Below are 27,069 nucleotides of genomic sequence, written 5' to 3'. Positions count from 1 at the left end.
CTAAAGACAAGTGGCCTGGAGAACAGATACTACAAGGTACCTACTTAAAGTGGTACATGTTCATGGATAGTAGGGTCAAGGCTTCCCCAAATTAATCGATGAGACACTTCGTCTACTTCGATCGAAAAATCATCAACAAACAGCCGCTAACGACAAAACCGTTATTTTCAACAATTTTTTAAAAAACGGCCCTCTCTATGTGCAAATGTGGAGGCGAAAACAATTGTTTTAATGTGATCTCCTACTCTACCTGAAATTCGTCGACTGTCCTTTTAATTGAAAAACGCTACTGCTGGTGAATCTCATCTAAAAAGTATCGCTCGTCGTTTTTCAAAATCTAGAGTGGGGTCTACAGACATTCGAGCCATAGCAATGGGGGTGGTTGGTATTGGAAAAACGCGCGAGTGTTGGTGTTGGACACAGATCTGATTTTTTATTGATTGGTTGCTGGTGTGCAAAGTTGCCTTTTCTACTTGATGTGCTCAACGACAGCACTAGTGTCTCACACAACGCCTTCTCACTATGGTCATTGAAAACGACCCATGTATAAAGTGAGGGGAGGGGTTGAGAGATGCAATTCTTTTAAATTTGTTGTGTTGAGTAGATAATTTTCTCTGAGTGCCAATTTAAAAAAAGAAAAAAACTGTGCAGTTGCCCTGCTAGCAGAAAGAGGGGGGTCTGATGGCCAACCAACCCTAGGTCAAGACTGCCAAATCAATCTCCTTGCCTTCAAAACACCAGCCACCAATAGAATCCTTTTATTTTTGTATCTCCTCCTTTATCACACATCCGCAACCATCATTATTAATTGTATCATTAGTATTTGTATAAATAATTCTTTTATCTCTTTCTATCTCTCTTTTCATCACAAATTCAATCACTATACTACTACTTTATTTATTTATTTCTGTAATAATACCTAAAGAGAGAGAAAGAAAAAAAAAAAGGATTAGATTTATATTTTACCATTATCATTGTAACATAGTAATTTATTAGGTTTAGTAGATTAATAATAATCAATATCTACAAATCAACAACAGGCGAAACAAAGCTAGTTTACTTAAAAAAAAATGAAGCAAACTAGTTTAAGATTATTAAAATTCACATTGGTATCGATATTTGTACTGTTTTCATTTATCAATCATGTAGAATCATTTAAAATGGCTATCTTTACAACCGGTGAACTCAATGATTTTGGTATGTATAAATAATTTATTAAATTATTAAAAAATACTCATTGATAGTGTTTGATGTGTTAAACGAAAACGAGCGTTCGTTGAAATAAATAAGAGAGATGAGATTTTTTGTAAAATCCTTTTTTAGATCCTTTCACTGACCTCAAAAAATCAATTCAAATTTCTTATTCTTTCTATTTAGGATTCAATTATATGGTTAATTATGCTAAAGTAAATGTAGAGAAACAATTACAAACAACAGATATTGATATTTTCGAAGGTGTCACTGAACATGGTGCCATTGAATTTATGGAGGAAAAGATTGCACTTGGCTACGACAGTTTTATTGCTGCCTCGCTCGAGTACACCAACGCTGCCATCAACATCACCACTCGATTCCCAGAGGTTGTCATCTTGACCCGTGGTAACAGAGTTGCCACCAAGAACCTCTCCTACGTCACCTACAACGTCCATGTATGCCAATACATTTTGGGATACTTTGCAGGTCTCATGACCAAGACTAGTGTGCTTGGTTACGTCAATCCAGGTGAACCATTCATTATGAACTATGGTTCAAACGCTTTTTATGTAGGTGCTGTTGCCTCTAGCGCACTCGTTGGCAAGCCCGTCCCACAACTCTACCTCTGGCAAGCCGGTGGTTGGATCCAACCAGACATTGAACACGGTGCCACCTTGAACCTCATGAACGACTTTGGTGCTGATATGATCTCGCACACCCAAGATGATATGATGGTGCCCATCACCATTATGCAACAAGGTGGTATGGCTCTCGGAACCAACGGGTACGGCCAACGTGAAATCTATGGTGAGCAAATCGGTCTCAGTTTTGTCACTGATTGGACCACTCCATACCTCCAATTCACCAAGGCTGCCATGACTAACCGTACTGCCATGATTAGATATTACGGTGATTTTAACAATAATTTCCTTAGACTTGATAATTTTTCATCTCTTGTAAGTAAAAGAAGAAAAAATTGTATATTATTTATTTGTCTAACTAATCATTTTATTCTTGTCTTTCTTTTATTTATTTTAGGTACCACAAGATGTTCAAGATAAAGTAAATGCACAAGCAGCTTATTTGATGACTGTCAATAGAACTGTTAATCCATACTATTGTAGTGATCTTAATTTGGCTGTTATCACCAACAAGACAACCGATCTTTTACCAGGTACCACCAATTGTATCACATCGGCCAAGTTCTTCCAATTGAATGTTCCATACCCTGGTATGACCTTTTTAGGCAACTATTCAGTACCATTGGTCAAGGTTGATATGGACAGGGACGTCCAATACGCCTTTTCGGTCATTGCCGGTATTCTCAACCTCGTTTCCATTGTGTTTGCCGTCTTGGTATTTGTCTACCGTAACACCCAATCGATCCGTTCCGCCTCACCACTCTTTTGTATTGCCATCCTTATCGGTGCTTGCATCACCTACATTGGTGTCATCATCTGGGTGCAACCAAACTCTGATGCTGTCTGCAGTGCCCGTTACTGGTTACTCGCCGTCGGTTATGCCCTCTTGGTCGGTGCCCTCGTCGTCAAGAACTTCCGTATCTGGAAGATTTTCGATAATCCCGAGCTCAAGGCCGTCAAGATCACCAACGCCCAGTTATTCCCATGGGTCTTTGCCATCATCTGCGTCAAGATTATCTTTTTGGCCATCATGACCAGCAAGGTTGGCAACAGCCGTGTTGAAGATGTCTTTAATATCGACGGTGTCGGCAAATACGAGTACATGTCGGTCTGCCAGATGGACAGTGCCGGAAATGGTGTGCTCTATGGTTTGCTCGGCTCGTTTGCCGTTTTACTCTTGTCTGGTGTGTTCTTGTCGTGGAAGATCCGTATCGTCGACATTGACGAGTTCAATGAAAGCAAGGAGATTGGTAACACCCTCTACGCCATCTCGTTCATCTTGTTTGTCATTATCCCACTCTTGGTGTCGCCACAATCCAACTTGAACCAAAGTATCATCATTTGCGCATCGGCTCTCTTTATCACTACTGCCGCCATCTGCATCCTCTTTGTGCCCAAGTTCTGGCGTATCCACAACTATGGTGACAAGGGTACCAATGTATTTGGATCTCGTTCCAAATCTGCCATTGCCTCTTCTCGTTCAAAGTCTGCTTCCAACAGTGTCTCTGGTCATGTCAAGGATGCCGATGATGATGAAGATGGAGCCATCTCACCTGTGTCGTCTGGATCCAACTCGATTAGAATGACCACCATGTCAGTCTCTCGTGAGCCACCATCGTCACCAACTGCCTCTTCATTTGCCAGTCCACTCCCACCATTCACTGGTCCAGTCCACGCCACCTTTGATTCTGATGATACTGATGATGAAGCAAGATTCCCATCTCCTCGTCCAGTTCCAGTTCAACAACAACCACAACAAAACACTGAACAAAATGTTTAAACAATTTTTCCCCAAAGGACACAACCATATACTCAAACCGATATATAGAACTTTAAAGTATAATAATAATAATAATAACGTAAAAGAAAAAGATTAAAAAAAAATAACAAACAATATATATATATTAATAATTACAACAAAAATAATATGAGGAATATCAACAACAAATAATAATAACTGTACAAATCAATAGATAGGAATAAATTCACTAATAATAATAATAATTATTTCCCACAACACAAAAGGGGTTAATATTATTATTATTATTATTTTTAAACAATTTAAATATTTAATTATGTGCCTATTATTTATTTATTTATTTGTTCCCATTTTCTTTAACATTATACTTTTAGCAGCTTTAACTTTAATTTTAAATCGGTTACTATTTTTTAATGAAAATACTAATGCTATTACCAATGCAATGAATACAGTACCACCAACACATGCTCCAACTATAATTTTCCATGTATTCTCTGAAGATGAAGAGGTTTCGCAATCCTCATCATTTTTACTGTTATCGGTGATCAATGCTGAAAAGTCGGGGTCAAGTAGACATGAAGCACATTGAGGTATATGTACACCAATCAACGCCAATGATTCATTACTCTTGCCAGTGATAATAGTTTGATTAATTAATTCGTTTCTTGAAAATGTCTTTCTACCATCTGAATAGGAATAGGAAAGGAAACGACCATAGAATTGTGTATTATTCTTGATAACTCTTAAATAACTATCACTTCCTAGGATCTCTTCAAATGTTGGAATATCATTGGAGGAACATGATTGGGTTCTTGATTGTTCATTATTGACAATGGTTGCGAATACAACTCTGAGATGTGATAGAATCGATTGGTATTGCCATCCAGTAACATTTACTCCAACTTTAATACTATTTGCTCCAACTGATACTATACTATCACCAAATGGTAATTGTCTATCCAGTGTTGAATATTCAATCAATGATGTAATATTGGCAACTGTTGATAATGTTGGATACAATGTTGAATTGATCAATAATCTGTAATGGAGTGATGTAAGATCATCACCTGATAAATCAGTAACATTCCATTTATCAGTAATTAATTCTTGAACGATATTATCATCAGCATCCAATTCTTGAATTGCAACCAATGAGAAAAAGAATTGATATCCATCCAATTCAAATGTTGCAACTGGTTTGGTATCATTTTGAACAAATGTTACATTTGGATTTTCTACAAATAAAATAAAATAAAGATTAATAATTAATTTAGATTTGATTATTTTTTGATTTGTTTTTAATTACATACTAAAATATTTACAATCATCATAATAACCTTGATTACATTGGCAAATTCCTTGGTCATTACATTGACCGTGACCATGGCAATTAAAAGTTTGTTCAATACAATTGGCTTTGAGGTTATCTTGGTATGGGATGGAGAGTAAACTAAATGGTGTTTGATTTCCATCGACAGTAATGGAAATGAATACTTGTCCAGGTGTCATGATACTTGTAGGAGCACATGTAATTGTCCCCGAGGTGATAGACATAGTGATACAAGTAGTGGTAGAGTTGAGTATGACAGATGTATTTACAGTCTTTAGATTTTCACCAAAAAATCCATTAAATGTGAGCAATGGTGATGGAGATGATTGGTAGTCAGCACTACTCACCAAAGGATACATGGCAACGATAGATTTAGACATTATAATAGGTGACCTAGCCGAAAAGAATTCGTTATGGACTGTCAATTGATAGGTTGCGACGAGTGGTAATTGATAAATCTTGCAATACAATTTCGAGCCTTCTTTTAATTGTACAATACATGGATAGGTATTCAAACCTTGCTTTAAAAATACAAAGTGTGATATGTATTGATTGTATTGAGTAAATGTTATCATAAGCATGATAGTTCCATCAGTTGTGCTTTGATTTTGGGCTATTGAGGAGAGGGTGATGCCAGCTTCAACCAATTCAAATTCAAAATTGTATGATCCACTTGCTATTTCAATATTCACTAGTTCAGGTGGTCCAATCTTTTGATATGTATACCTAAATAAATAAAATGAATATATATTAATATATAAATATTTAATTAATTATTCTTTTAACAACTATATAGGTACATACCTTAATAATGAATTTGGAATGATAGGAATGAGTTGGGGTTCCTTTCCAATTGCCCAACCCAAGTTTGAACCTTCAATCATTACTTGAGTGAATAATGCTGGTAGTCGTCGATTATTAATTGTCACATTGCATGCGAAATGGGATGGCATTGAAAGTGAGGTTATGAGTATTGTGGAACCAGATACATTGTAACACCAGAAACAATCAGGTATGCCCGTAATACTTGTATTTAAAATAGAAAGTTGTTTAACCTGACATAGATCATTTGGTAGAGTTCCTGTGAGACCAGGATTATTACTCAATAACACTGAAATTGATTTGATTCCATTTAATTGTGAAAATACAATATCTGGGATAGTTCCAGTTAATTGATTACCTCTAACATCACTACATATTGCAATATACAGATTTGTTAGTATATTAATTTTGAAAGAAATTAATTAATGAAAAGTCAAACTTACAAATATGACATAGATGAAGGAATAATTAAATTTGATATACTTTGCAATTTTGCACTTATTTGCCTGTATAATATAAGTTTAATTTTAAAAAAAATGGGTAGTGGTAGAAGTAAGTAAAAGATAGAGTAATGATTTTCAATTTACATATATTATTATAAACTTACAAATAAGAAAGATAAGGTGGAAAATTGGAAAAAGGGTATTTGGTAATACCTGATCCAGAGATTAACAATGTTCTCAAAGATGAAAATTGAAAGAGATCAGATGGAGAAATCTCTGATTGTAAACCTGCTAGATGTCTTGAAATAATTTAAAGTATCAGTTAATAAATAAATAAATATATAAATCGATCAATTCTTATAATTGACTTACAATGTAAAAATAGTACTGGGATAAGAAAAAAACAAATTATAGTATGGGTCTTGACTTAATAGTTGACTTTATATATATATATATATTAATATAAAACTATTAGTTTGTTATTCGAATAATACTATAGTACTACAGAACCTCTTCCTCCTCCTCCTCCTCCTTCTCTTCCTCCTTTCATTACATACCAGGTAACTTGGGTAATTGAGCTACTATTAATTACTGCTGCTAGAGGTGTTGTAATCTTGTTATTTCCAGTCGACCCAATTTCACTAAAAATAAAATAAAACAAACAAAGGTGTTGTGAGAAATCAATCAATCAATCAACCAATCAATCAATCAATCAATCAATGGGGGTGGAGTAGTCAACTTACATGGAAAGAAGAGCTGGGAAATAATCTTGATGAAAAGCCAAAGTTAGTGGAGCTGAAAGGGTAAAACCATGGGAAATGGTCGTGAGCCGACGAAATGTAATTGAAGAGGCCAAAGGTACCACAGAGTTTAATGGAGATCCACCGGTTCTAAGTGAAATGAGTGGACTATTCGATTTAAATGAATTATAATCTATTTGTACTAAATTTGGTGCATAAATATCACTATATTTTACAGACAAACAAACAAATAAACAAATAAATAATTAATTAATATTAATCTATATATATATATATATATATTTTACAATTAATTTAATGACTACTTACAAATTTTGTAAACTTGTCATACCAAATGGGAAACCAACAGGAATCGATGTGATTCCAAGATCGTTTGAGATAACAAGTGAATTTAAATTTAAAACATGTAGTTTGAATAGTGTAAGAATATTTGGTAGAGATGGATCACGAGGTGCATGTGATGCATATAAAAAGAAATCACCGATGATAAAAAGAAGAATCTCTTTTTAAATTGTAAAAGAGAATCTGAGTATTGTCCTGATAAACACCGCCAAATTTTGTATGTTAGATACTATGATTACATAGGACATCCTAAGATCAAATCGTGTTGCTACAATACGTGCTATAAAAAAACATATAAAGGATTATTCTAATCTCTTATATAAGAGCTTATCCATAAATATAATTATAAATAAATCTTTTTAGAATGATTTTTTGCCTATATCATTCACTTCTATTAAAAGGCAACTAAAAAAACTTTTATTTTAATAACTGTTGGATTCATCATCAGAGTCGTAGTCGCTATCCACAAAATAGGAATCGAAATAACATGATTGGCAATAAAGGTTGTCGTCATATTCATAAACCTTTTCACTTATTTGTTGCATGCACCACCACCAGTCACAAATTTCGTATCCACAATCATGACAGACCGTATAGAAATCTAAACAAGTTGAGCATTGGGTGTGATGATCTCATATTAAAATGCTGGTTTAACCAAGCGTTTTGAGCATAGTTCGCTAAGACTGTTCCATGGTTCATCCCAACATATCCATTATTCTATAGCTTTCCATCCACCTGATACATACTAACATGCAGCATTAATCAACTGAAGCAGCTGCATGTGTATGTAGTACTGCTTCCAGTTGATTAATGCTGTCACTATATTCTATAGTTTAATTATTAATCTTTCCTATATTTATTAATAATATAATAATAATTAATAGAATAATAATAATTAATAGTAATAATAATTAATAGAATAATAATTTATAATGAGTAATATAGAGTGTAAACATCTTCATTGTCACATCAAATACCTCTTTCAACCTCCCATATAAATTAGTATGGATGTAGATAGCGCAAGTGGTAGAGAGAGATAGAGTGTATCAAGATGATAAGACAACAACAAGACAGAGTAAATATGAGGGGAGAGATATGAGATAATATACGTATGTAGTAAGTAGATTATCGAATATGAGTGTTTAATCTCATATTTATAGACAACACGTGACGGAGTGACTACGTCGTGTTGTGGTAGTTAGTTCCCCTGATACTAACTACTCTTGTTTATTTAAGAATGATAAAAGGTTGGATATCATACATTGATACTTTCCTATATATTTAGTTACTTGAATGGATAATACTCTGGGAATCTTCTATCTATGATCGTTGCTCGATATAGCATAGACTACAGGTTCTACAATGGATGTTCAAACCACACTACTGAGTGTCTCATCAAGTAATACAGGATTGTGTTAAAGTTGATGAGACACACTTATATTATTAAACTAAACCTTGTTTATTATTTTTTTTTTTGAGGATCCTTTTAAATTGAATTTAACACTCGTTTTACACCACTTTAAAGCAGACAATGTAAACATTGATTTAATTTAACTTTAAAATTTAATGCTATTAAAATTTTGGTTGAAGCTGTTATTACATGAGTTTAAATTTGGTTTTACATTTTTTCATGATGTACACCATGAACCAGTGTCAAACAAACCTCTGCATCACTACCAAGAAATTTTGAAACCCATATGACTCGACCAACAAACTTACACCTACCTCACCGCCTACGATCCACCACGCCAGAGTACCCCTCACAATATTACTTCCAACCTCATATTAGTAGTCAACGAAAACTTTAAACAGTATGCATCCGTTTTTGCTACACCAGCCACCTACCAACCCAAGAAAACCCAATAACTTATGTAATATTATATGCTCATCCAAAGAATCTGCTTAATAAATCTATTAATAATTATTGTTTAAAAAGATTTATCAAGCTACCTACGACGATTTCATAATAATTCCCGCAATCAAATTGTTGAAACAAAAAACTTTTATTTATTCAATTAATTCAATTGTTAATTTTTAGATCTTTGAATAGTTTCAATAATAGAATTAATTGAACCATTTGAAATTTGAGAATGATTAATGATTTGAGTCTTGCCAAACTCTTGGTCGATCCATGTTTTGAGTTGGATCGATACCATTGAATCTACACCGTAGTCTTTGAGTTTGGTGTCGGGTGACAACAGTGACCGTTCAATGGAGAGTGTCTCGGCGATATGAGTGATGATTTTGTTTTCTGTGCTGTTGGCGTCTCCACCTCCCATCATACTCTTTTTGTTGTGGATAGGTAGGTACTGGGTGAGAGCATGTTCAAGGAATGGAAGTGCTTCAACAAACTTTCTAGGTGACACATTGCCACAAATGGTTCGGGTGAGTGGTGTTGTTTGGTTGATAAAGGATGATCTCAGTACACCATATACATAGGATAGCGGGAGTAGGACGAGACCGGTTGAGCTCAAACTTGCATTTGAACCTTGGTGAATGGCGACTTGTCCTGCCGACCCTATACTACCCCAAGCGATAGCTGTACCTTCCAATCCACACTCTCTACGATGCCTAGCCAACCCATCGAGGAATGCGTTACCGACACCATAACTAGTGTTACCTTTGACAAGATACTGAGCCATCGATGAAAAGAGGTGGAAGTGATTCAACTTCCATCCAAGTTCTTCAAAAAGATGGTGAAGGTTCCATGCTCCAATAGCCTTGGCAGACAGTGCCCGTTGGTGGTCTTGCAAGTTAATGTCATCAGCTGCTGTAGCCATATACTGATTGGCACAATGTAAGAGTACTTTAACTGGTTCAATCTTTGTATTTGACTCGTATAGTTGTTTGATGGATGATTTGAGTTGGTCATAATTACTTACATCACATTGCACAAAGTGTAATGTCAGATGAGGATACTGTGATTGAATGGTATGCATCAACCATTGCATTTCAAACTTTGGTTTAGAGTGTGTCACAATGATAATATTGGACAACTTTGGTGCATGCTTGATGAGATAGTAGAGACACTCGGCTGCGACACCAGTCTGACCAGTCATCATCAATGTACCTTGCACACCATCCAACTCGTATGAATGTCTTTCAACGATTGCTTCTGACTTGCCGGCATCTTGTAGTGATGGTAATAAGTCACGTTCAATATGTTCAAAGTCAAGTATAACCTTGCCAATATGTGTTCTTGATTTCATATGGTCCATTGCTTTGGTGATGTCTTGGCATGGGAATAGTTTGATGGGTGGGACTTGCAGTCCAAGACTAAACATTTCTTGAACGGCGCATAGAGAACTGTAATGGTTCTTTGAAAAGTGGATGGCAATATAGGCACGTTGGTAACGGAGCATGTGTGTACCGATATTGTCGAGATTGGCAAATTGGTCTATCGACAAATCAAGAATCGTTCCACTTGGAGACAGTGCCGAAAAGTTGTCTTGCATACGCGAGTGGTCAAGTGTGTTTAGGATGTACTGCACACCCTCACCATCAGTCATATCGAGTACATCTTGAGTGAAATCAGATGATAAAAGGATCGCTGTGATAAACGATCCATATGTATCTTTGAGATACTCCATTTTATCACCAGCACTGCCGATGGTTGCAAAGACCTTTCCACGATGTCCCATAGTCTTTAGAATATTGAGAGCTGCCAACCCAACACCACCTGATGCGCTGTGGATAATGACCGAGTCGTCTGGACTGATATTTCCCTTTTTATAGAGCGCATGATGTGCAGTACCCATGGTGGTGACAATTGAAGCAGCATCTGCATACGACATTCCCTTTGGGATGGGTCCGATAGATTGAACACTCTGATCGGTCATTACATGAGAGGTAAATGAACCAGATGCAGCACCATACACCTCGTCACCCACCTTGAACTTGGTGACGTTTGGACCGACGCGAGTGACAATACCAGCACAGTCTTGACCAAATGGTGGATCGTACACATCACCCGATGGGAACAATGACTGTGGTACACCACCATCGAGAATGAGACAATCTTTGAAATTGAGTGATGCAGCCATCACCTTGATCTCTACTTGGTCGCCAGTCAACACCTCTTGTTTGGAACGTAAATGGTATCTTGAATCCTTTTCAAACTTTATAACCAGTTCCTTTGGATCAGTTACTGTAAATCGACTGTCTGGTTTGAGTACATCCCTAGCATATATTAGTCTTTCTACGTTGGCTTGGACCATTTCATTTTCATCCAATTCCAATTTAAACTCTCCTTCTCCCAATGCATGGTAATTTGAAATTTGGAGAATCTGTTTAATTGAAACATGATTGCAAGCATCCTTGCTAATAGACAATGCCAACGATTCAAATGAGAATAATCCATTGCCAGATTTATAGTTGAATTCTCTTGTAATGGGTGACAAACAATCATTCAACGTACTAGTACGAAGAGATATTAATTTGATTTGTAATTTCTCTCTTCTAATGATTTGTTGAAGACGTAGGTATTCCATAGATTTTGATACCAAATTACCAACATTCATTGGATCCAATGTACTTAGGTCTATAACAACAACCTTTTTGTCTTCACTGTATCCAATTGCATCGATTAATTGTTGATTCTTCTTATCATCCATTATATCACTTGATGAAAAGAAAGAAATATCATGAGTAATTAAATTGGCTTGTTGAATTAATTTGGTAGATAACTTTTGAGTTTCTTCAGATGAAGAAGAAGAAGAAGGAGTAATAAATAAAATATGATCAATCTTTTCTAATTCCATTTCAAAAATACTTGGTTTTCTTGAAATCAATAAATTATTATTCTGTGATACATGAATAAATTGATCAATTAAATTTGATTTGATTTCTTCCAATTGATTATTACTATTATTATTCTCTGCTACTGATTGTTGTGATTCATCAACTTGATGTTCTACTGCTACTGCTGTTGGTTGTTTTTGATTATTTAAAATAATTAAATGACCATTTGGATTTAATAATTGATGGAATTGTTGTTGTTGTTGTTTTAAATCACCAGTAGTTGTTAAGATTAAATCATAACATGATGCCAAGAACCCTTGTTCTGTCAAATTTTCACCAAGGTCAATATCTTTGGTAAGTTTCATTGATATCTTGTCATGGTTGAAATTTGGGAAATAAGAATCCATATCACCAACACGATCGATTATATTATAATCTATGACTGCGATACTGTTATCATTTTCCAATGATGCTTTCATCATTGTGACTATATCAAATGCCAACATTTCATTCTCTTGTGCCATACAATACAGTATTCTAATAACCTTGTGTGACGATGATTTAGCAGACTTTATAAATGATTGAACAAGTGAAACTACATCACCTTTATCATCGTTATTAACGACTACAAGAGACGGTGAATTCTTTGGTTGAGGTACTGATTCTTTGATATGTTTTACTGGGAACTTGGCTTGATGTATTTTACAGACTTTGGTAAGCGAGGTGGTGACTAGTGACCCACAATTGGCCAAGATATTACCATCTTGATCGATGATATGGTGACCTTTGGCAACATGTTCATTTCCTCTTTGAATATTTTGCGAACCTCGCTCAGAGATACTAAACAATGTCTTTACGGTACCAGACTTTGGAATATTGTTGGCAAAGAATTGAGCTCCTTGCACACGTTCAAATACCTTTTCTGAATTTGGACCTTCGCCTTGGAAGTTGGTGAGACCAGCATGTAGAATACAATCCAATACCGATGCATTGAAGACTGTGTTTTCCTCTTCAAAGTGGTTTCTTGGTTGCACATCAACCTCTGACAATAGACCTCTGTCTTTGTTTAATTGGATTTGCAACACTCTTCTAAATGTCTCTCCATAGGGTAGACCAAGTTTGATTAGTTTGTCATAGACATCGGTAGATGTTCTTGTAGCGACATTGTACGTGTCCTTGCGGAGTTGTTCGACGCTTGGGTACTTTTTCTTGGGGGTGGATGGATTGCGAACAGATATTCTACCAACTGATGCTTTGATCCATTTCGACGACGCATTGTCTAGAAACTCTGCCTTCACTTGATACTCTGTTGCCGAATAACTGGTAAATGTTGTCTTTAGTTTGGATTCAACACCCTCCTTGAGGAAGAATGGGTTGATGAAGTTGAGGTTGTGAATGGTAATGTCTTTACCTGGCCATGCAGTAAGGATATTCTCAATGTAACCAGTACCTGGGAACAAGTATTTTCCCTTTACTTTGTGACCTTTGAGATATTGATACGATGGTCTATTGACATCGATACCTGCCTCGTACACAAACAATGATGGACTCTCTCGAATACCCAGGATTGTAGTAGACACACCTCCCAATCTAATCTTTTTATAACTTGGCTGCTCGTCCCAATGATACTCTGCATCCCACTGATAACGTGGCAATAGTCTTGATCTATCCTTCCACTCGTTATCACTTGATGATGATGATGATGATGCTTGATTTAAGAAATCAACATTGACATTACCAAAATAGAGCTGTGACAAACATGATTGAATACATTCAACTTCATCCTTTTTTCTATTTAATGGTGACATGATAGTTGTATTTTGTTGTGCAGATAACAATGTCTTTAAATAAAATGATAATGTTGTATGTGGTGCAATCTCTAAATATATAAATGATGATGATGAAGAGTTGTCGTTGATATCATGTTCATTTGCAATGATATTGTTGATTGATTGTTGGAATAATACTGGGTGTCTAAGATTATCAAATATGTATTGAGCATTAAACTCGGTTGATGAGTTGATCAATTGAGAGGTTGAAGTTGAGTAATACTTGATACTGGGTGTTGATTGTTGATAGTTGATATGCTCCAATTTACTAAAAATGTATTCCTTTGTTGCATCTTGTTTATCAGTGTGGAATGCACATGGTGTACCAAGGAATGCACTAAAGATATTATCATTCTTTAGTTGTTGATCAATTGATCGAAGTTGATCTTCATTACCAGCCAATACAATTGAATCAGCTGCATTATAACATGCAATTGAAACATCATTAAATGATGATGATTGGAATCTCTCATTGTATTGCTCAACCGACAATGACACTGATAACATTCTACCACTACCAATCGTATCATTTTGAGCTACACTTCTAACATATACAATTCTACATGCTTCTTCTAATGATATAATTCCAGAACACCATGCTGCTGTTACATCTCCAAAACTAAAATTAAAAATAAAATAAATAAATAAATAAATAAATATTAATAAATAAATTATTAATATTTGATTATTTGTTTCATTATTATTTATATATGTATGTACCTATGACCAATAACAATTTGAGGAGTAACACCAAAATGTTTATACAATTGAACCAAAGCAACTTGAATGATAAAGGTTGATGGTTGAGCGAGGATTGGATGATGAATCTGTTGAGAATCTGCAAGTCTCAACTTGGCAATGATTGAATATTGATAGTGCTGAGAAAGGATTTGATCAACTTGATCGACTGCTTGACGGAATACGTTTTCATTGGCATATAGTTTCTCACCCATTCCACTCCATTGAGCTCCTTGACCACAGAATACCATCACTACTTGTGGAACCTTTTTCTTGTTTAATTGTGACATGTTGGAAGCAAATGTTTGTTGTCTCTCATAGATACGACTAGACTCCTTGAATGATTCCCAGTCACTTGCAACAATCACCTTTTGACATGAAGGATGTCTTGTTTTAAGTGATTGTGTTTTAACAAAATCTTCAAATCTAACCTTCTCCTTGTAATCATCAATATTATTTTTGACCAATTCAATATATTTATCCATTGATTTCTTTGTATTTGCTGAAAATGGTATTAAATAATCAATCTTTTCAATTGTATTATTATTCTCTTCTAAAAAATTAAAAAAAAAAAAAGAATTAATATTAATCTGATTATTAAATTAAATATTTAATTAATTACCTTGATCTTTGACATTTAATTTCTTTTGAGATTTAAATTCTTCAATGATTAAATGAGAATTACTACCAGTAATACCAAAAGAATTAATACCCATTCTAATGAGTTTATCATCATAGTAGGTTGGGATTGGTTCATTTTCCAAGACGATTTTAATTTCACCGTCCAAGAGGTCAATCTTTGGGTTGAGTTTTTTGAAATTAATATTCTTTACCAACATTTTGTTTTTGATCATCATGGCACATTTGATGAGCGATGCGACGGCAGCAGCACTTTCAGTGTGTCCAATGTTACTCTTGACCGATCCAATGCGAAGTGGTTCATCCTTGGTATGCGACCCTCTAAAGATCTTGGTGATCGATGACATTTCCATTGGGTCACCGGTTGGTGTTCCTGTGCCGTGACACTCGACATAGTAGATATCGGATGGGGTGAGCCCGACATTCTTGAGTGCTTGGCGAGTGTTTACTTCTTGAGCAGCTGCCGATGGTGCTGAAGGAGACGGTTTGTCAAAGTTACCGTCGACGTTGCTGCTACCACCCTTGACGACACAGTAAATGTTGTCATTGTCAGCAATAGCCTTGGAGAGACGTTTGAGAACGAGTACTCCCAGCCCTTCACTACGTGCATATCCTTCAGCCGACTCATCAAACGATGCACACAGACCCTTTTTGCCAAGCATGTTCATATAGGTAAACGAGGTTGACACGGTTGGTTCAAGGGTTGCATTGACACCGGCGACGATGGAAATATCACTCTTACCACTACGAATAGTGTCCACACCCATCAATATGGCAATCATCGACGACGAGCAGGCCGTGTCGACAGCAACCGACTCTCCACGAAAGTCATAGTGATAGGATGCTTTGATCGACGAGTCACTACGACCAAAACGAGCAGAATGGCTCATTGTGGTCAGATCTCTGTTTTGCATATTCAAGATAGAGTCGTACATTTGGCCGAGGAATGTTGAGGTTGTCGACCCTCTCACAGTGGCCGGATCAATATGAGCGTCTTCCAAAGCTTCCCAGATAACCTGCAGATAGAGTCGTACTTGGGGATCAACCAGTGTAGCCTCTTTGGGAAGAATACCAAAGAACGAGTTGTCAAAGTTTGTCCATTGAGACCAATCCAAAAACCCTCCACGATCGGTTGCAACAAACCCCTGGTCTTGGAAAGACTTTGACCAACGCTCAGCCGTCACACTTGAAATACCGTCCAGTCCACCCAGCAACTGGTCATAGAATTGTTGAGGTGTCGTCGACCCACCAGGAAATCGACATCCAATACCAATGAGTGCTACTCCATCTTCATCAATATTGTGTTCTGGTTGTTGTTGTTGTTTATCATCAGTATGATTGTTATTATTATTATTATTTTCAATAGACATTGTTGTTTACTTTTTTTTTTTTTTTAAAGAATAAGTAATGCTTAACGTCGTTAAAAAAAAAAAAAGATGATAAACTATCATTGAATGGTGTATTTATACTTGATTCTACTACTCATCGTCATGTCGAATCACGACAAAGAGAGAGAGAGAAAGAGAAGGAGGAGGAGGTAGCGCACGACAGTGTATGTGCAGAGTATTTCCATGAATAGTTATCGATTCTTTCTTTCTTTTGTTCTTTAGTTCTCCAACAGAAAGAAAGTAAGAAAGGAGAGTGAGAGCTTCATCTCTTGCCAATTGTGATTACCTTTTCAAGTATCATAGATGTTGTTGTTATATATATTACGTTCGTTCCATCCGTACGTATATATTGGTTTGTTGTTGTCTACCTCGCTGAAGAGGAAGATGGGTTTGTGGGCAAAAGTATTTCAAAAAAATTTACTCAAAAGAGGTCGATGATGGGTGAGTAAAGTAGTAAAATAAATGGTGTTAAAAATCTAAAGATAATAATAATATCAGACAGACAGACACACCTTTTCAAAATACAAATATTTATTATAACTATTCTATTCTACTACTTTATTGTTTTAAAAATGATGATGGTGGTGGATGAATATGTTTCTAACCACTTATGTACTCATGTGTTTTAAGGAGATGTGATAGATACAGTAAATGGGTTCATCGCCTGCGATCTTCTTCTAATCTACCCACAAACAAGAAGTCAAGTCAACTTGTATGTGAATATTGTGAAACTACAAGTCAGATAGACACCATATCATATGTCGCGATACTCGTACATACACCACGACTAAATATTTTAAGTTATCAACAACTAGTTAATAGATATATATTTTGAAAAGGTATGTCTGTCTGATATTATTATTATCAAAGTGCATTATAAAAAAAAACTGTATAATTTTTTAAAATAATATCTAAAATATCTTTTTTTTAGTTTTCTTTGAGAGGCACCAGCATCATCATTGTCTCACCCGCTTCAAAAATTTGATAAAAATGAATGAAACGAATTTTTTTAGAACCAAGAACCGATGGTCTGGACCTACCTCCTGACCACGGCCTGTTCTAATCAAAACTATGATCAATTGATCATTGCAGATATCTCTCTCTTTATCTAAAGAAATATTATTATTCATAATATTATATCTATTTATTTATAAATTTACATACATATAATATAATATAACATAATATATCATAATATATATGATGATGAAAACACTTCAATCATTATTTATTGGTGTGCTGCTGATGATGGTGGTTTGTATGGTTTCTCATAGCAGTGACAGCAATCAGTCCTCCTTCTTTTTTGCAACTGGACAGACTCTTGAACCCGATGAATGTAAGTCATTAATATTATATGTGGTGACTGAATCATCATCATGATTTATCGACCAAACCCTAACCCTTGTGATCAATCAAATATATATTTTTTTAAAATGTTAGTGAATTCTGCCGTCTGGTTAATTACTCTATACGGTTTACCAATTGGATTCAATCAAGCATCAATCTGTAACACTCCAGCAAATACGTTTAAATGCGAACAAGTAGATGTTGCCAATGGTGGTGGGTTTCATATCACCTCAATGTAAGACACTACAACCAACCAACCAACTAATAATAATAATAATAATATTAGTATTAACCAACTTTTGTTTTATTTTTATTTATATTTATATTTATAGTTCAATTTCGACTAGTTCAAATTCATATGTTGGACAATTGAATACAACCATGACAGAATTATACTTTCCTCAAGTATTGACCATTGTCATTTCTGTAAACCAATACAATGCCTACAATATCAATCTATTAGACTATACAAAGAATCTTCCAAAATGTATCTACCTATCAATTACATTTGATAAGCGTATCACAGCCATCCCATCTGTCTTTAATGCTGCATTTCCCTTGGTTCGTACTATGCAAGTATCACACTTGACAAATTTACACTTCCAGTCCATCCATCCATCCATCCATTCCAATTACTGTACTAATTCAAATATTATTACTATTATTATTATTACTATTATATTTTTAATCATTCTAGAATTTTAGATAGCTTGGTATCAATTCCAACATTTTTCAATGGGTCTCGGTTGGTGACTCTTGAACTTGGTGAATCGAGTTTGGCAAATCTTGTGATACCTTCCACGACATATCTTCCCTCTTTATTCAGTCTTAGAATGGGTATTTCATGTTTTACAACCACAACAATCAATCTTTCAGAACAATCATTCCCAAATCTTTCTATATTGTAAGTTAACCAACTATAATTCAATTTACCAATTAGTCAGGGGATGTAACCTTTTTTTATATATATATATAAATGTTTAGAGATATCAAAGGTAAAGAAGGAAACTTTCCAATCAATATTGGTGTCAGTCCTACAATCCGTAACATGTATGCCAGTACATCAAGTACATCTACCATCAATTTATCATTTTCAAACACTTCAACTGTTTCTGAAATGTAAGTTTATACAATATCTAATATTAATATTGATTATATTAATATTAATTATATTAATAATATATACAGGATATTTATAGGATCAGTTACACTAAGTCCAAAAGATTTATCATTATATCCAAGTTTAACTTCATAGTAAGACCTTTATTATTATTATCAAATGACAAAATAACTAATTAATTAATCTATAATCATTTTTAAAGTAATGTGAGATCATCACCAAATCAAAATAATCCATTTCCATTTGAAGGTCCAGTTCCTTCAAATATGTATCAATTAGATTTGTAAGTCCAAAAAAGATATATATATAATTGATTTTTAGTTAATATTAATCAACCACATCATATGATTTATTATTATTATTTTATTATTCAACAATTTATCAGGAGAAATCAAAGTATTTCAGGAACTATACCATCGAATCTTTTAGCAAATAATCCATACCAATTAAAACTTTTATTGCAAAATAATTCACAACTTGTTGGAAGTCTTGGACAAGAATATTGTTACATCTCTGAATTACATATCGATTTAACTGGCATTACCTCTGTTCCTGATTGTTGGTGGTGTTATTATACCCTAACACAATCACTTGGTATATTTAGTAGTTCTTTGACTCAACCTTTAAATCCCACTTGTCGTATGTCTTAAATTAAATTAAATTAATTAAGATGAAAGGATATTAATAATTTTTTTTTTTTTGAAATATATGATATGATACGAATCTATCTATCTATCTAGATCTTCAAATTGATAGTACTACATTATTTTCATATCGAGGAAACTATGTAATCACTGGTGATGGTATTGGGTTTGGTGCCGGAACAACATCACTTTACTTGATTGAACCAAATAGAAAACTAGGGTATGTTGATGAAATATTAATTAATTAATTCAATTTTTTGAAATACTTTATATTTATTTTTTTTATTTATTTATTATCTACTGTAGAGGAAAAATGAATGTACAAATGGGAAGAAGTCAAAATATAAGTTTATCATTGACTAATAGTTCGAGTGATTCGATTATGTTTGAAGTTTATGAAATGGAATTTAGTGTGGTCGATGCTAAAATGGATCTAAAGGATAATCAAGAGTTGAAAATTTCCTTTATAATTGTCAATCCCAATTATCCTCCCAATGTAACACTTGATTCAAATCGTCTATCATTTAAATCCTATGGTTCAAGTAATACATTGATTTATTCAATTCCAACAAATTATATATTGAAATCAGATATTCCATCGATTATAGTTTATACACAATTCCAAACCACAAACATTACAAATATTAGTATTAAAAAGAGTATTGTATAAATTTTAAAAAATATCATAAATATAATAATAATAATATTAATATTAATATTAATATTTCTCTCTATTTATTTATATTTAGATGCAATTGTAACATCAGTTGTAATGGAACCAACTACATATCCACCAAAATATATTTATTTCTATGGGTTTTTTGGAAATGCTGGTGCACGAGTATCAATCAATAATACAGAGTGTACGGTCACTTTGAGCACCCTTATTGTACGAAGATGCGAATTTGAAACGGTTCCACCACCATCAGGACCTGCTTTTATTAATGTTACAACAGACAATGGTATATTTGCATCATCATCTTTGTTATTCATTCCATATCCACCACCTTCAAACGACGATTGTATGAATAGAACTAATAATTGTAATGGTCATGGTACTTGTGTTAATGGTACTTGTCAATGTGACGATGGTTGGACTGATGATTGTCGTTTAAAAAATGAAAAAGGTAAAGATATTTAAATATTAATATTAATATAAAGATTAAGATTATTTCTAATCAACCAATTATTCATTTATTATTATTTATTTAGATCCAGATGTCATATTCAAACCAAATACAACATCACCAACATCAACATTTTCATATAAAGATTTTATATTCTCATTTGATATGGTTGAAATTCAAGAGTTGGATATCGATGGAAATGTAATCAAAAGATTAGAATCAAATAGTTGGTTGTTGAATGATAGATCAACAAATGATTTGGTGTCACTTTCATATGATCTTGTCAGTCATCAGAATGACAGTGATTATTCACTGCTCAATGTGACATCGATCGTTGAATTCTCAAATTCATCGAGATCAATTCAATTTGGTGATGACATCATTCAATTGGGTGCTGGTTCAATCAAGGTATCTGTCAATATTACCAATTGGCCATTCACATCGGTACTATCCAACCTTAGAGTATTATTCTCAACGACCATCAACAACCAACAATCAATCATTGGATGTGATGACTCTGTCAACACTATTGCATCATTTGAACAATCTTTAAATGGAGATAGTATTCAATACCTTCGAGTAGTCAAAGACAATGTTCAATTCTTTGGTCGATTCATTGATTATTGTCTGTCAGATGGCAGAAAGACCTATTCAAAGACACAACTAATCAACACAACAGTCATCGATCAAGACAACTCTATTGCATTGATAGGTATCAGTCTACCACAATCACAATCTGCTTTATTGGATCCAGATTTCAGTGCTTTGGTCATTGATAGAGAAAGTTTTGGTAGTGGTGGTTGTAATGGTTCTGAATCAGACACCAAATGGAAAATAATTGTTGGAGTAGTTGTTGGAGTTGTCGCAGCTGCTGCCATCTCAGTCGTCATTGTTTATTTTGTCAGAAGATTAAGAGTACATAGAATATTAACTAGAAAACCTGTTGAAATGAATGATAGAAGATAAATATAATATATAACATATAACATATAATAATATAATATAATATAACCGATATAACATATAACATATAATATATATATAATATATAACATATAGAATAATGATAATATTTATAATTAAATAAATAATTTTACCAAACAAATAATAAATAAATAAATAAATAAATAAATAAATAATATAGTTGATATTTATTATTATTATTATTATTATTATTATTTAACATTGTTGTGAACTATAAATATTATTATTATTATTAATACATTGATATCCAATATCTAAAGTTTTACAATCTTCTTGTCCTTCTTGAACATTGCAATCAATTGATAAAGTTGGTTGTTGATTTGTTGAACAAGTAAATAAAAGTGAAGGAGGTTGTTGGTCAATTTCAATGGTAGAGTTGTTTGAAATTGTATAATAGTATTGATAGGATGATGATGAAGGTGAAGAGGATTGTTGACAAGATTGTTCAGAGGTATACTGTGAATAAACCAAAGCATAGGGTGAATCAGTTGATATTGGTAGTGGATTGTCATTACTCTCAATGATGATAATCTGTGACCACTGTTGAATCGATTGTAATTGAATGAGATAACATCCATTATGTTTGTAGGCAGTAGAATTTACTTTAGATTGTGGTGAACATGTTGACGATGAATAATAGTCTATCGATGCAATCAAACCAAACAAATTGACTGTCATACCAACATCTTGTGTTAAGGTTTGTGATTGGTTGAATGTAAATTGACTCGATTCCGATATACCAGGTATACACTGTTGTGATTGATCTAATTGAAATGAATACCCAATACCAATAGATTCTCCAGTACACTTTGAATTATTATATGGTACAAAGTTTATAAATACTCCTTCAACCATATTATTTGTATTCATCACCATCATCATCATAACAACGAAGAAGAATAACATTGTCATCATCATCGTCTTGATAGAAAGTGACGTCATTCTAGAATGATATATTTCTTCTTCTTTGTTAATATATCTCTATCTCTAGAGTCTAGATACATTCATTCATTCATTCATTCATGATTGATGGATGATCTTTCTTATGAAAAAGAAAACAAGTATTTTTTTGAAGTTCGATTTATTTTATTTTTGCAACTTTTATAAACCACCCCCACATCAGCAGATGGTTGACCTATCATTTTTGTTGATGAGTGATTTGTCTTGTGTTTGTAAATCGACAACTTGTTGTGATGTAATGCATAATAATAATAACAACATAGCAGTACTATCAGCATTAGCAAAAATATAATAGTATTATAGTAGTAGTAATCAATCAAAAAAAGGTGTAGTTGTATTCGAACATATATTGCAAGATTAGAGAGACATTTAAAGCTAAAAGAAGAAGAAGAAGAGAAACAAGGAGCATGAACAAAAAGATAATATTAAAACATACAAATATTTCGAACCTTTATAATAATCAATTAGTTTTAAATACATCATCATCATCATATGATACCACAACGACGACGGCATTGATCAAGAATACTACTACTATACGACCTACGTCGCGACCGTCACCGCGACCTCTATGCTTCCTAGATATATTGAGAAATCTTGTGATCAAGACACAGATATTTCAATGGATTGAAAAGCTGTCCTATGTAAGTGGATCGTCTGTGCGATTGACCAATCTACGACGCAGCTATTATGTCAAGGGTCGTGAACTGATCCGACGACTCAAGGAGAACGACTTGACCGTGGTGACGCTGTTTGCAATGCACCATGACTTTATCAAACACTATATATCGTCGACAGCATTTTCCAATCGGTTGCTGGAAAAGGGGACGGCCAGCAACTCGATCATCGACTATTGCAAGCACCAAAACGCCAATCTCAAGACACTCGTCTTTTTGTTGCAACTGGTTGGCGACCAATTTATACCTTCCAACGGTATGCTCAACCATGTATCGGCGACGACGCACACTGATATCATGGCATACCTCGTGCACAGGTATCCGTTGCTACGTGTCAACCAAAACTCATTTTCACATGCCGCTGGGCAACACGGCTCGATGGCCATGCTAGAGTGTCTCGTCAAATTGCCGCGGTATCGCCGAGACGACGACGTGTCGATTGACAGTGCGCTGATTGTGGCAGCGCAAGACGGTAAACTCAATAACGTTAAATATCTCTATCAATACAGAGAGCGATGGAACACTGAATACATATGCGACGTTGCCCGTCAAAAGGGGTACCAAGAGATTGTGGATTTCCTCACAGACAACCAAACCAACAAATATACATTCACTCTACACAGTCTTTGGGTACAAACAAAATTACTATTCTTTTCACTCGTGGTCATTGTTTTATTTCATCTTTTATATTATCTTTTATTATTTGTTTCTTATTCAAATGATGAAATTAATAATAATAATAATATTAATAATAATAATAATAATAATAATCCTAGTAGCAGTAGTCGGATAGATGGTATACCCTCTCCTAGGCATCATACTTAAGTAAAATAATAAATAATCAATAATAATAAATGGTCCAACCAAAAAATAATTAATTATTAGAAGCCCTATGGGAAATTCAAAAGAATCCATCAATCTAATAATTTTACAAGACATAGACAAATTGGTAATCCTTTTACCATATTTTATGGAATTTAAAGGAATTGAAAACTTCAAAATGAAAGTTTATAAAATTAGAAACAATTAAATAATGAAATGGTAATTATTATGATAATGTCCGCGTAAACCATGGTTTAGGGTTAATAAACTTTGAATTCTTTGGGTTTCTTACAAAAATATTTTGATTGATTGATTGATCAATCAAGTCTAATAGTGTGTGAATATGTGGCGGGAAGGATGAATTCCACTATTCTTAGCAACACCACATGTAACATCATCATCAAAAATTAATTAAATAGTCAAATTTATTTTTATTTCTATCAATTTCAACATCATCATTGAATTTATTTGATTGTTACTATAAAAGTAAAAAAGATTTGTGGTGGGGGTGGAATAAGGAGGAGGAATTGTCGGGGTACCCCATATTCCAAATGACTGATCATCAGTGTTGGAATTCGCTCCGCTTACTTTTTTTTTTTTTTTTTATTAGTAACCCACCACCAATGCTAAATCAAAATATATATATATTTTTAGATGATAATCACCCGTCACCTCTAACATGTTCAAACAACGTTATACCACATCTAGTGTCTGTCAAACGTCGTAGAAGTGTACTTGGTGTATTTTTTTGGAATGGGGGGGACTATTCTGATGAATTCATCACCAATTAAATTTGACTATTGGTTACCAATGAACAGATCCATTATTTCTAATCTAAAGATTTTCATCCTCTAATAATGATAAGGGGTCTTCATGCATGCAATAGATAAAGTGAACACATTGCCCAATGTGGGTTTTACAACTTTTAAAAAAGTCGGAAACCAACCCAATAGATCCTACCTCCTATGGATTCCATCAAAGGTGAATGCCACCTCAAGGAGGAGGAGTGTCACGATAATATACTCCAATTACTATTATAAAACTCTTCATATTTTCATAATCTTCATGATCATCATCAATTAATTAAAAAGAGAGCTCGTCGTTTTTGGTATGGTTGACCAATAATTCTAGTAGGGACGTGGGTGAAAAAGTCCCCTCCAACACTACCCGTTAAATTAAATATATTAATTAATAATAATAATTTAAAATTTAATTAAATTGTCCGGTTTTTTAAAAAAAACCCTTTGAGTCCCTTTAAATAAATTGGTAAACCAATCATTGGATGATCAATTTCATCATCATCATCGTCATTCTTTATATATTAATTTTACAAAAAAACAATCAACAAAATAAAATTTAAATAAATAATGGAAAATAATAATAATAAGATCCTTAATTCAAATAGATTTTCAATAAGAGAATATGATTCCATAAAAGATTGTGTATCAATTTCAAAAATTTCAAGAATTCCATTCTCATCTGATGTCAATGCAATGGAAGGGGTGAGTCAACCCATATCACCAGAGATTCGTCCAAAACTTTCTAAAAAGAGTCGGGTTGTAGTGGCCACTGACAATCAAAATGGCCAAACCATCGGGTCGTATTCATGCAACATAAAAGATGTGATGGTTGGAGGATCAAAGAAACGTCTCTACTATATGTTTGATGTAAACGTTGATCCCAACTACCGTGGCATGTCCATTACCAAGAACTACTTGACCGACCTATTTTCACTCTTGAAAAAGGATAAAAAGTCAGACTCTATCATGATGATGAGTACCACGAGAACCAATGTGCCAATGCTCAAATCGGCGGCCTCTTTTGCCGTCAACCCCATATTCAACCAACACCAGTACGCATGGAAACTAGAAGGTCCAGCTGCACTAGAGTCGATGCCATCCGATTGCTCCAATCTCAAAGTGTGGACTGAACGTGACACCAACGCCATCAAGAAACACTGGAGCAAAGGTTTGGGAAAATTCAACTTTATCCCATCCAATTTCGATGACTTGTTGGTTTTTAACCAAAGATTTCACTGCACCACGTATGTGGCCTCGATGAACAGAGGTGATCGCAACATAGAAGCCTCCGTATCAGTCTGGGACCAAGATTTAATTTTCACCCTCAAGACCAAGTCAGAGTCGACCCAAAGACATCGCCAACTATATTCATGCTACTCGATTGGTGGCACCGAAGATGAAAAGGATTGGCTGTTCCGTTACCTCTTGAAAAGAGTTCACAACAATCAATATTCGCAAGGAATCAACTACCTTTTCATTGGACTCTCGGAGACTGATCCCATTCGCAAGCATTTCCCACTAATTCCTACCATAAAGGATCTCGACTTTGTTGCACTCTGCCATTTCCAATCACCAGACACTGAAAAATTAATCAACGAATGTATGGCCACCAATCAACCAATTTGGAATGATCCAAGAGATTACGGTATTCTCTTGTTGTATCCAAATCCAACAACAACAACAACAACAATCATATCACAGTCAGAGATACCACTACCACTACCACTTCCATCCATTCAACAACCATTGGTCATACAACTACCAGTCAAGGCTACCCAAAACAAATCTATTATTTCAGTTGTTCCCAAAAAAAATCCACATTTTGCATCGATCAGATCAGGTATACTTAGAAGAGTCAATTCCTTTGAGACTCTTGATAGATACATGATAACTACGGCATTTTAAACCAAAACCACAATAATCTTTTTCACAAACCATCTTGATCTATTTTACTTTTAATAA

The 27,069-nt window shown here is 34.3% G+C and overlaps 9 protein-coding genes across 9 annotated transcripts; 5 read left to right on the top strand and 4 right to left on the bottom strand.

Annotated features, from left to right (window-relative positions):
- Nucleotides 1–1,070: 1,070 nt before the first annotated feature.
- Nucleotides 1,071–3,615, top strand: grlM (G-protein-coupled receptor family 3 protein 12; the record flags this gene model as incomplete). The annotated part of the gene is made up of 3 exons (XM_004352308.1): nucleotides 1,071–1,197; nucleotides 1,324–2,150; nucleotides 2,233–3,615. The coding sequence occupies 3 exons, from the start codon at nucleotides 1,071–1,073 to the stop codon at nucleotides 3,613–3,615; spliced, it is 2,337 nt and encodes a 778-aa protein (XP_004352360.1).
- A 312-nt stretch (nucleotides 3,616–3,927) lies between these two features.
- On the bottom strand, nucleotides 3,928–6,200 carry DFA_09706 (uncharacterized protein; the record flags this gene model as incomplete). The annotated part of the gene is made up of 4 exons (XM_004352307.1): nucleotides 3,928–4,787; nucleotides 4,917–5,650; nucleotides 5,729–6,115; nucleotides 6,190–6,200. 4 exons carry the CDS (start codon nucleotides 6,198–6,200, stop codon nucleotides 3,928–3,930), a joined length of 1,992 nt encoding a protein of 663 aa, XP_004352359.1.
- A 482-nt stretch (nucleotides 6,201–6,682) lies between these two features.
- On the bottom strand, nucleotides 6,683–8,833 carry DFA_09705 (uncharacterized protein; the record flags this gene model as incomplete). Its single annotated transcript, XM_004352306.1, has 5 exons — nucleotides 6,683–6,830; nucleotides 6,933–7,154; nucleotides 7,260–7,450; nucleotides 7,523–7,572; nucleotides 8,806–8,833. 5 exons carry the CDS (start codon nucleotides 8,831–8,833, stop codon nucleotides 6,683–6,685), a joined length of 639 nt encoding a protein of 212 aa, XP_004352358.1.
- Nucleotides 8,834–9,319: 486 nt separating this feature from the next.
- DFA_09704 (uncharacterized protein) lies at nucleotides 9,320–16,608 on the bottom strand (the record flags this gene model as incomplete). The annotated part of the gene is made up of 3 exons (XM_004352305.1): nucleotides 9,320–14,480; nucleotides 14,582–15,152; nucleotides 15,222–16,608. 3 exons carry the CDS (start codon nucleotides 16,606–16,608, stop codon nucleotides 9,320–9,322), a joined length of 7,119 nt encoding a protein of 2,372 aa, XP_004352357.1.
- Nucleotides 16,609–18,059: 1,451 nt separating this feature from the next.
- Nucleotides 18,060–21,830, top strand: DFA_09703 (uncharacterized protein; the record flags this gene model as incomplete). The annotated part of the gene is made up of 11 exons (XM_004352304.1): nucleotides 18,060–18,208; nucleotides 18,306–18,460; nucleotides 18,679–18,877; nucleotides 18,958–19,092; nucleotides 19,162–19,227; nucleotides 19,296–19,376; nucleotides 19,479–19,687; nucleotides 19,834–19,957; nucleotides 20,044–20,384; nucleotides 20,487–20,864; nucleotides 20,950–21,830. The coding sequence occupies 11 exons, from the start codon at nucleotides 18,060–18,062 to the stop codon at nucleotides 21,828–21,830; spliced, it is 2,718 nt and encodes a 905-aa protein (XP_004352356.1).
- A 213-nt stretch (nucleotides 21,831–22,043) lies between these two features.
- On the bottom strand, nucleotides 22,044–22,703 carry DFA_09702 (uncharacterized protein; the record flags this gene model as incomplete). Its single annotated transcript, XM_004352303.1, has 1 exon — nucleotides 22,044–22,703. One exon carries the CDS (start codon nucleotides 22,701–22,703, stop codon nucleotides 22,044–22,046), a length of 660 nt encoding a protein of 219 aa, XP_004352355.1.
- A 1,079-nt stretch (nucleotides 22,704–23,782) lies between these two features.
- Nucleotides 23,783–24,408, top strand: DFA_09701 (uncharacterized protein; the record flags this gene model as incomplete). The annotated part of the gene is made up of 2 exons (XM_004352302.1): nucleotides 23,783–24,281; nucleotides 24,371–24,408. 2 exons carry the CDS (start codon nucleotides 23,783–23,785, stop codon nucleotides 24,406–24,408), a joined length of 537 nt encoding a protein of 178 aa, XP_004352354.1.
- A 115-nt stretch (nucleotides 24,409–24,523) lies between these two features.
- On the top strand, nucleotides 24,524–25,098 carry DFA_09700 (uncharacterized protein; the record flags this gene model as incomplete). Its single annotated transcript, XM_004352301.1, has 3 exons — nucleotides 24,524–24,526; nucleotides 24,727–24,793; nucleotides 24,962–25,098. 3 exons carry the CDS (start codon nucleotides 24,524–24,526, stop codon nucleotides 25,096–25,098), a joined length of 207 nt encoding a protein of 68 aa, XP_004352353.1.
- Nucleotides 25,099–25,674: 576 nt separating this feature from the next.
- Nucleotides 25,675–27,012, top strand: DFA_09699 (uncharacterized protein; the record flags this gene model as incomplete). The annotated part of the gene is made up of 1 exon (XM_004352300.1): nucleotides 25,675–27,012. One exon carries the CDS (start codon nucleotides 25,675–25,677, stop codon nucleotides 27,010–27,012), a length of 1,338 nt encoding a protein of 445 aa, XP_004352352.1.
- Nucleotides 27,013–27,069: the final 57 nt, after the last annotated feature.

The sequence above is a fragment of the Cavenderia fasciculata genome, assembly GCF_000203815.1.
Source record: "Cavenderia fasciculata unplaced genomic scaffold Scf_EU5ZYIE01EUG8B-5, whole genome shotgun sequence".
In the NCBI taxonomy this organism is placed as follows: domain Eukaryota; phylum Evosea; class Eumycetozoa; order Acytosteliales; family Cavenderiaceae; genus Cavenderia; species Cavenderia fasciculata.
This window is presented reverse-complemented; position numbering and strand designations above follow the sequence as displayed.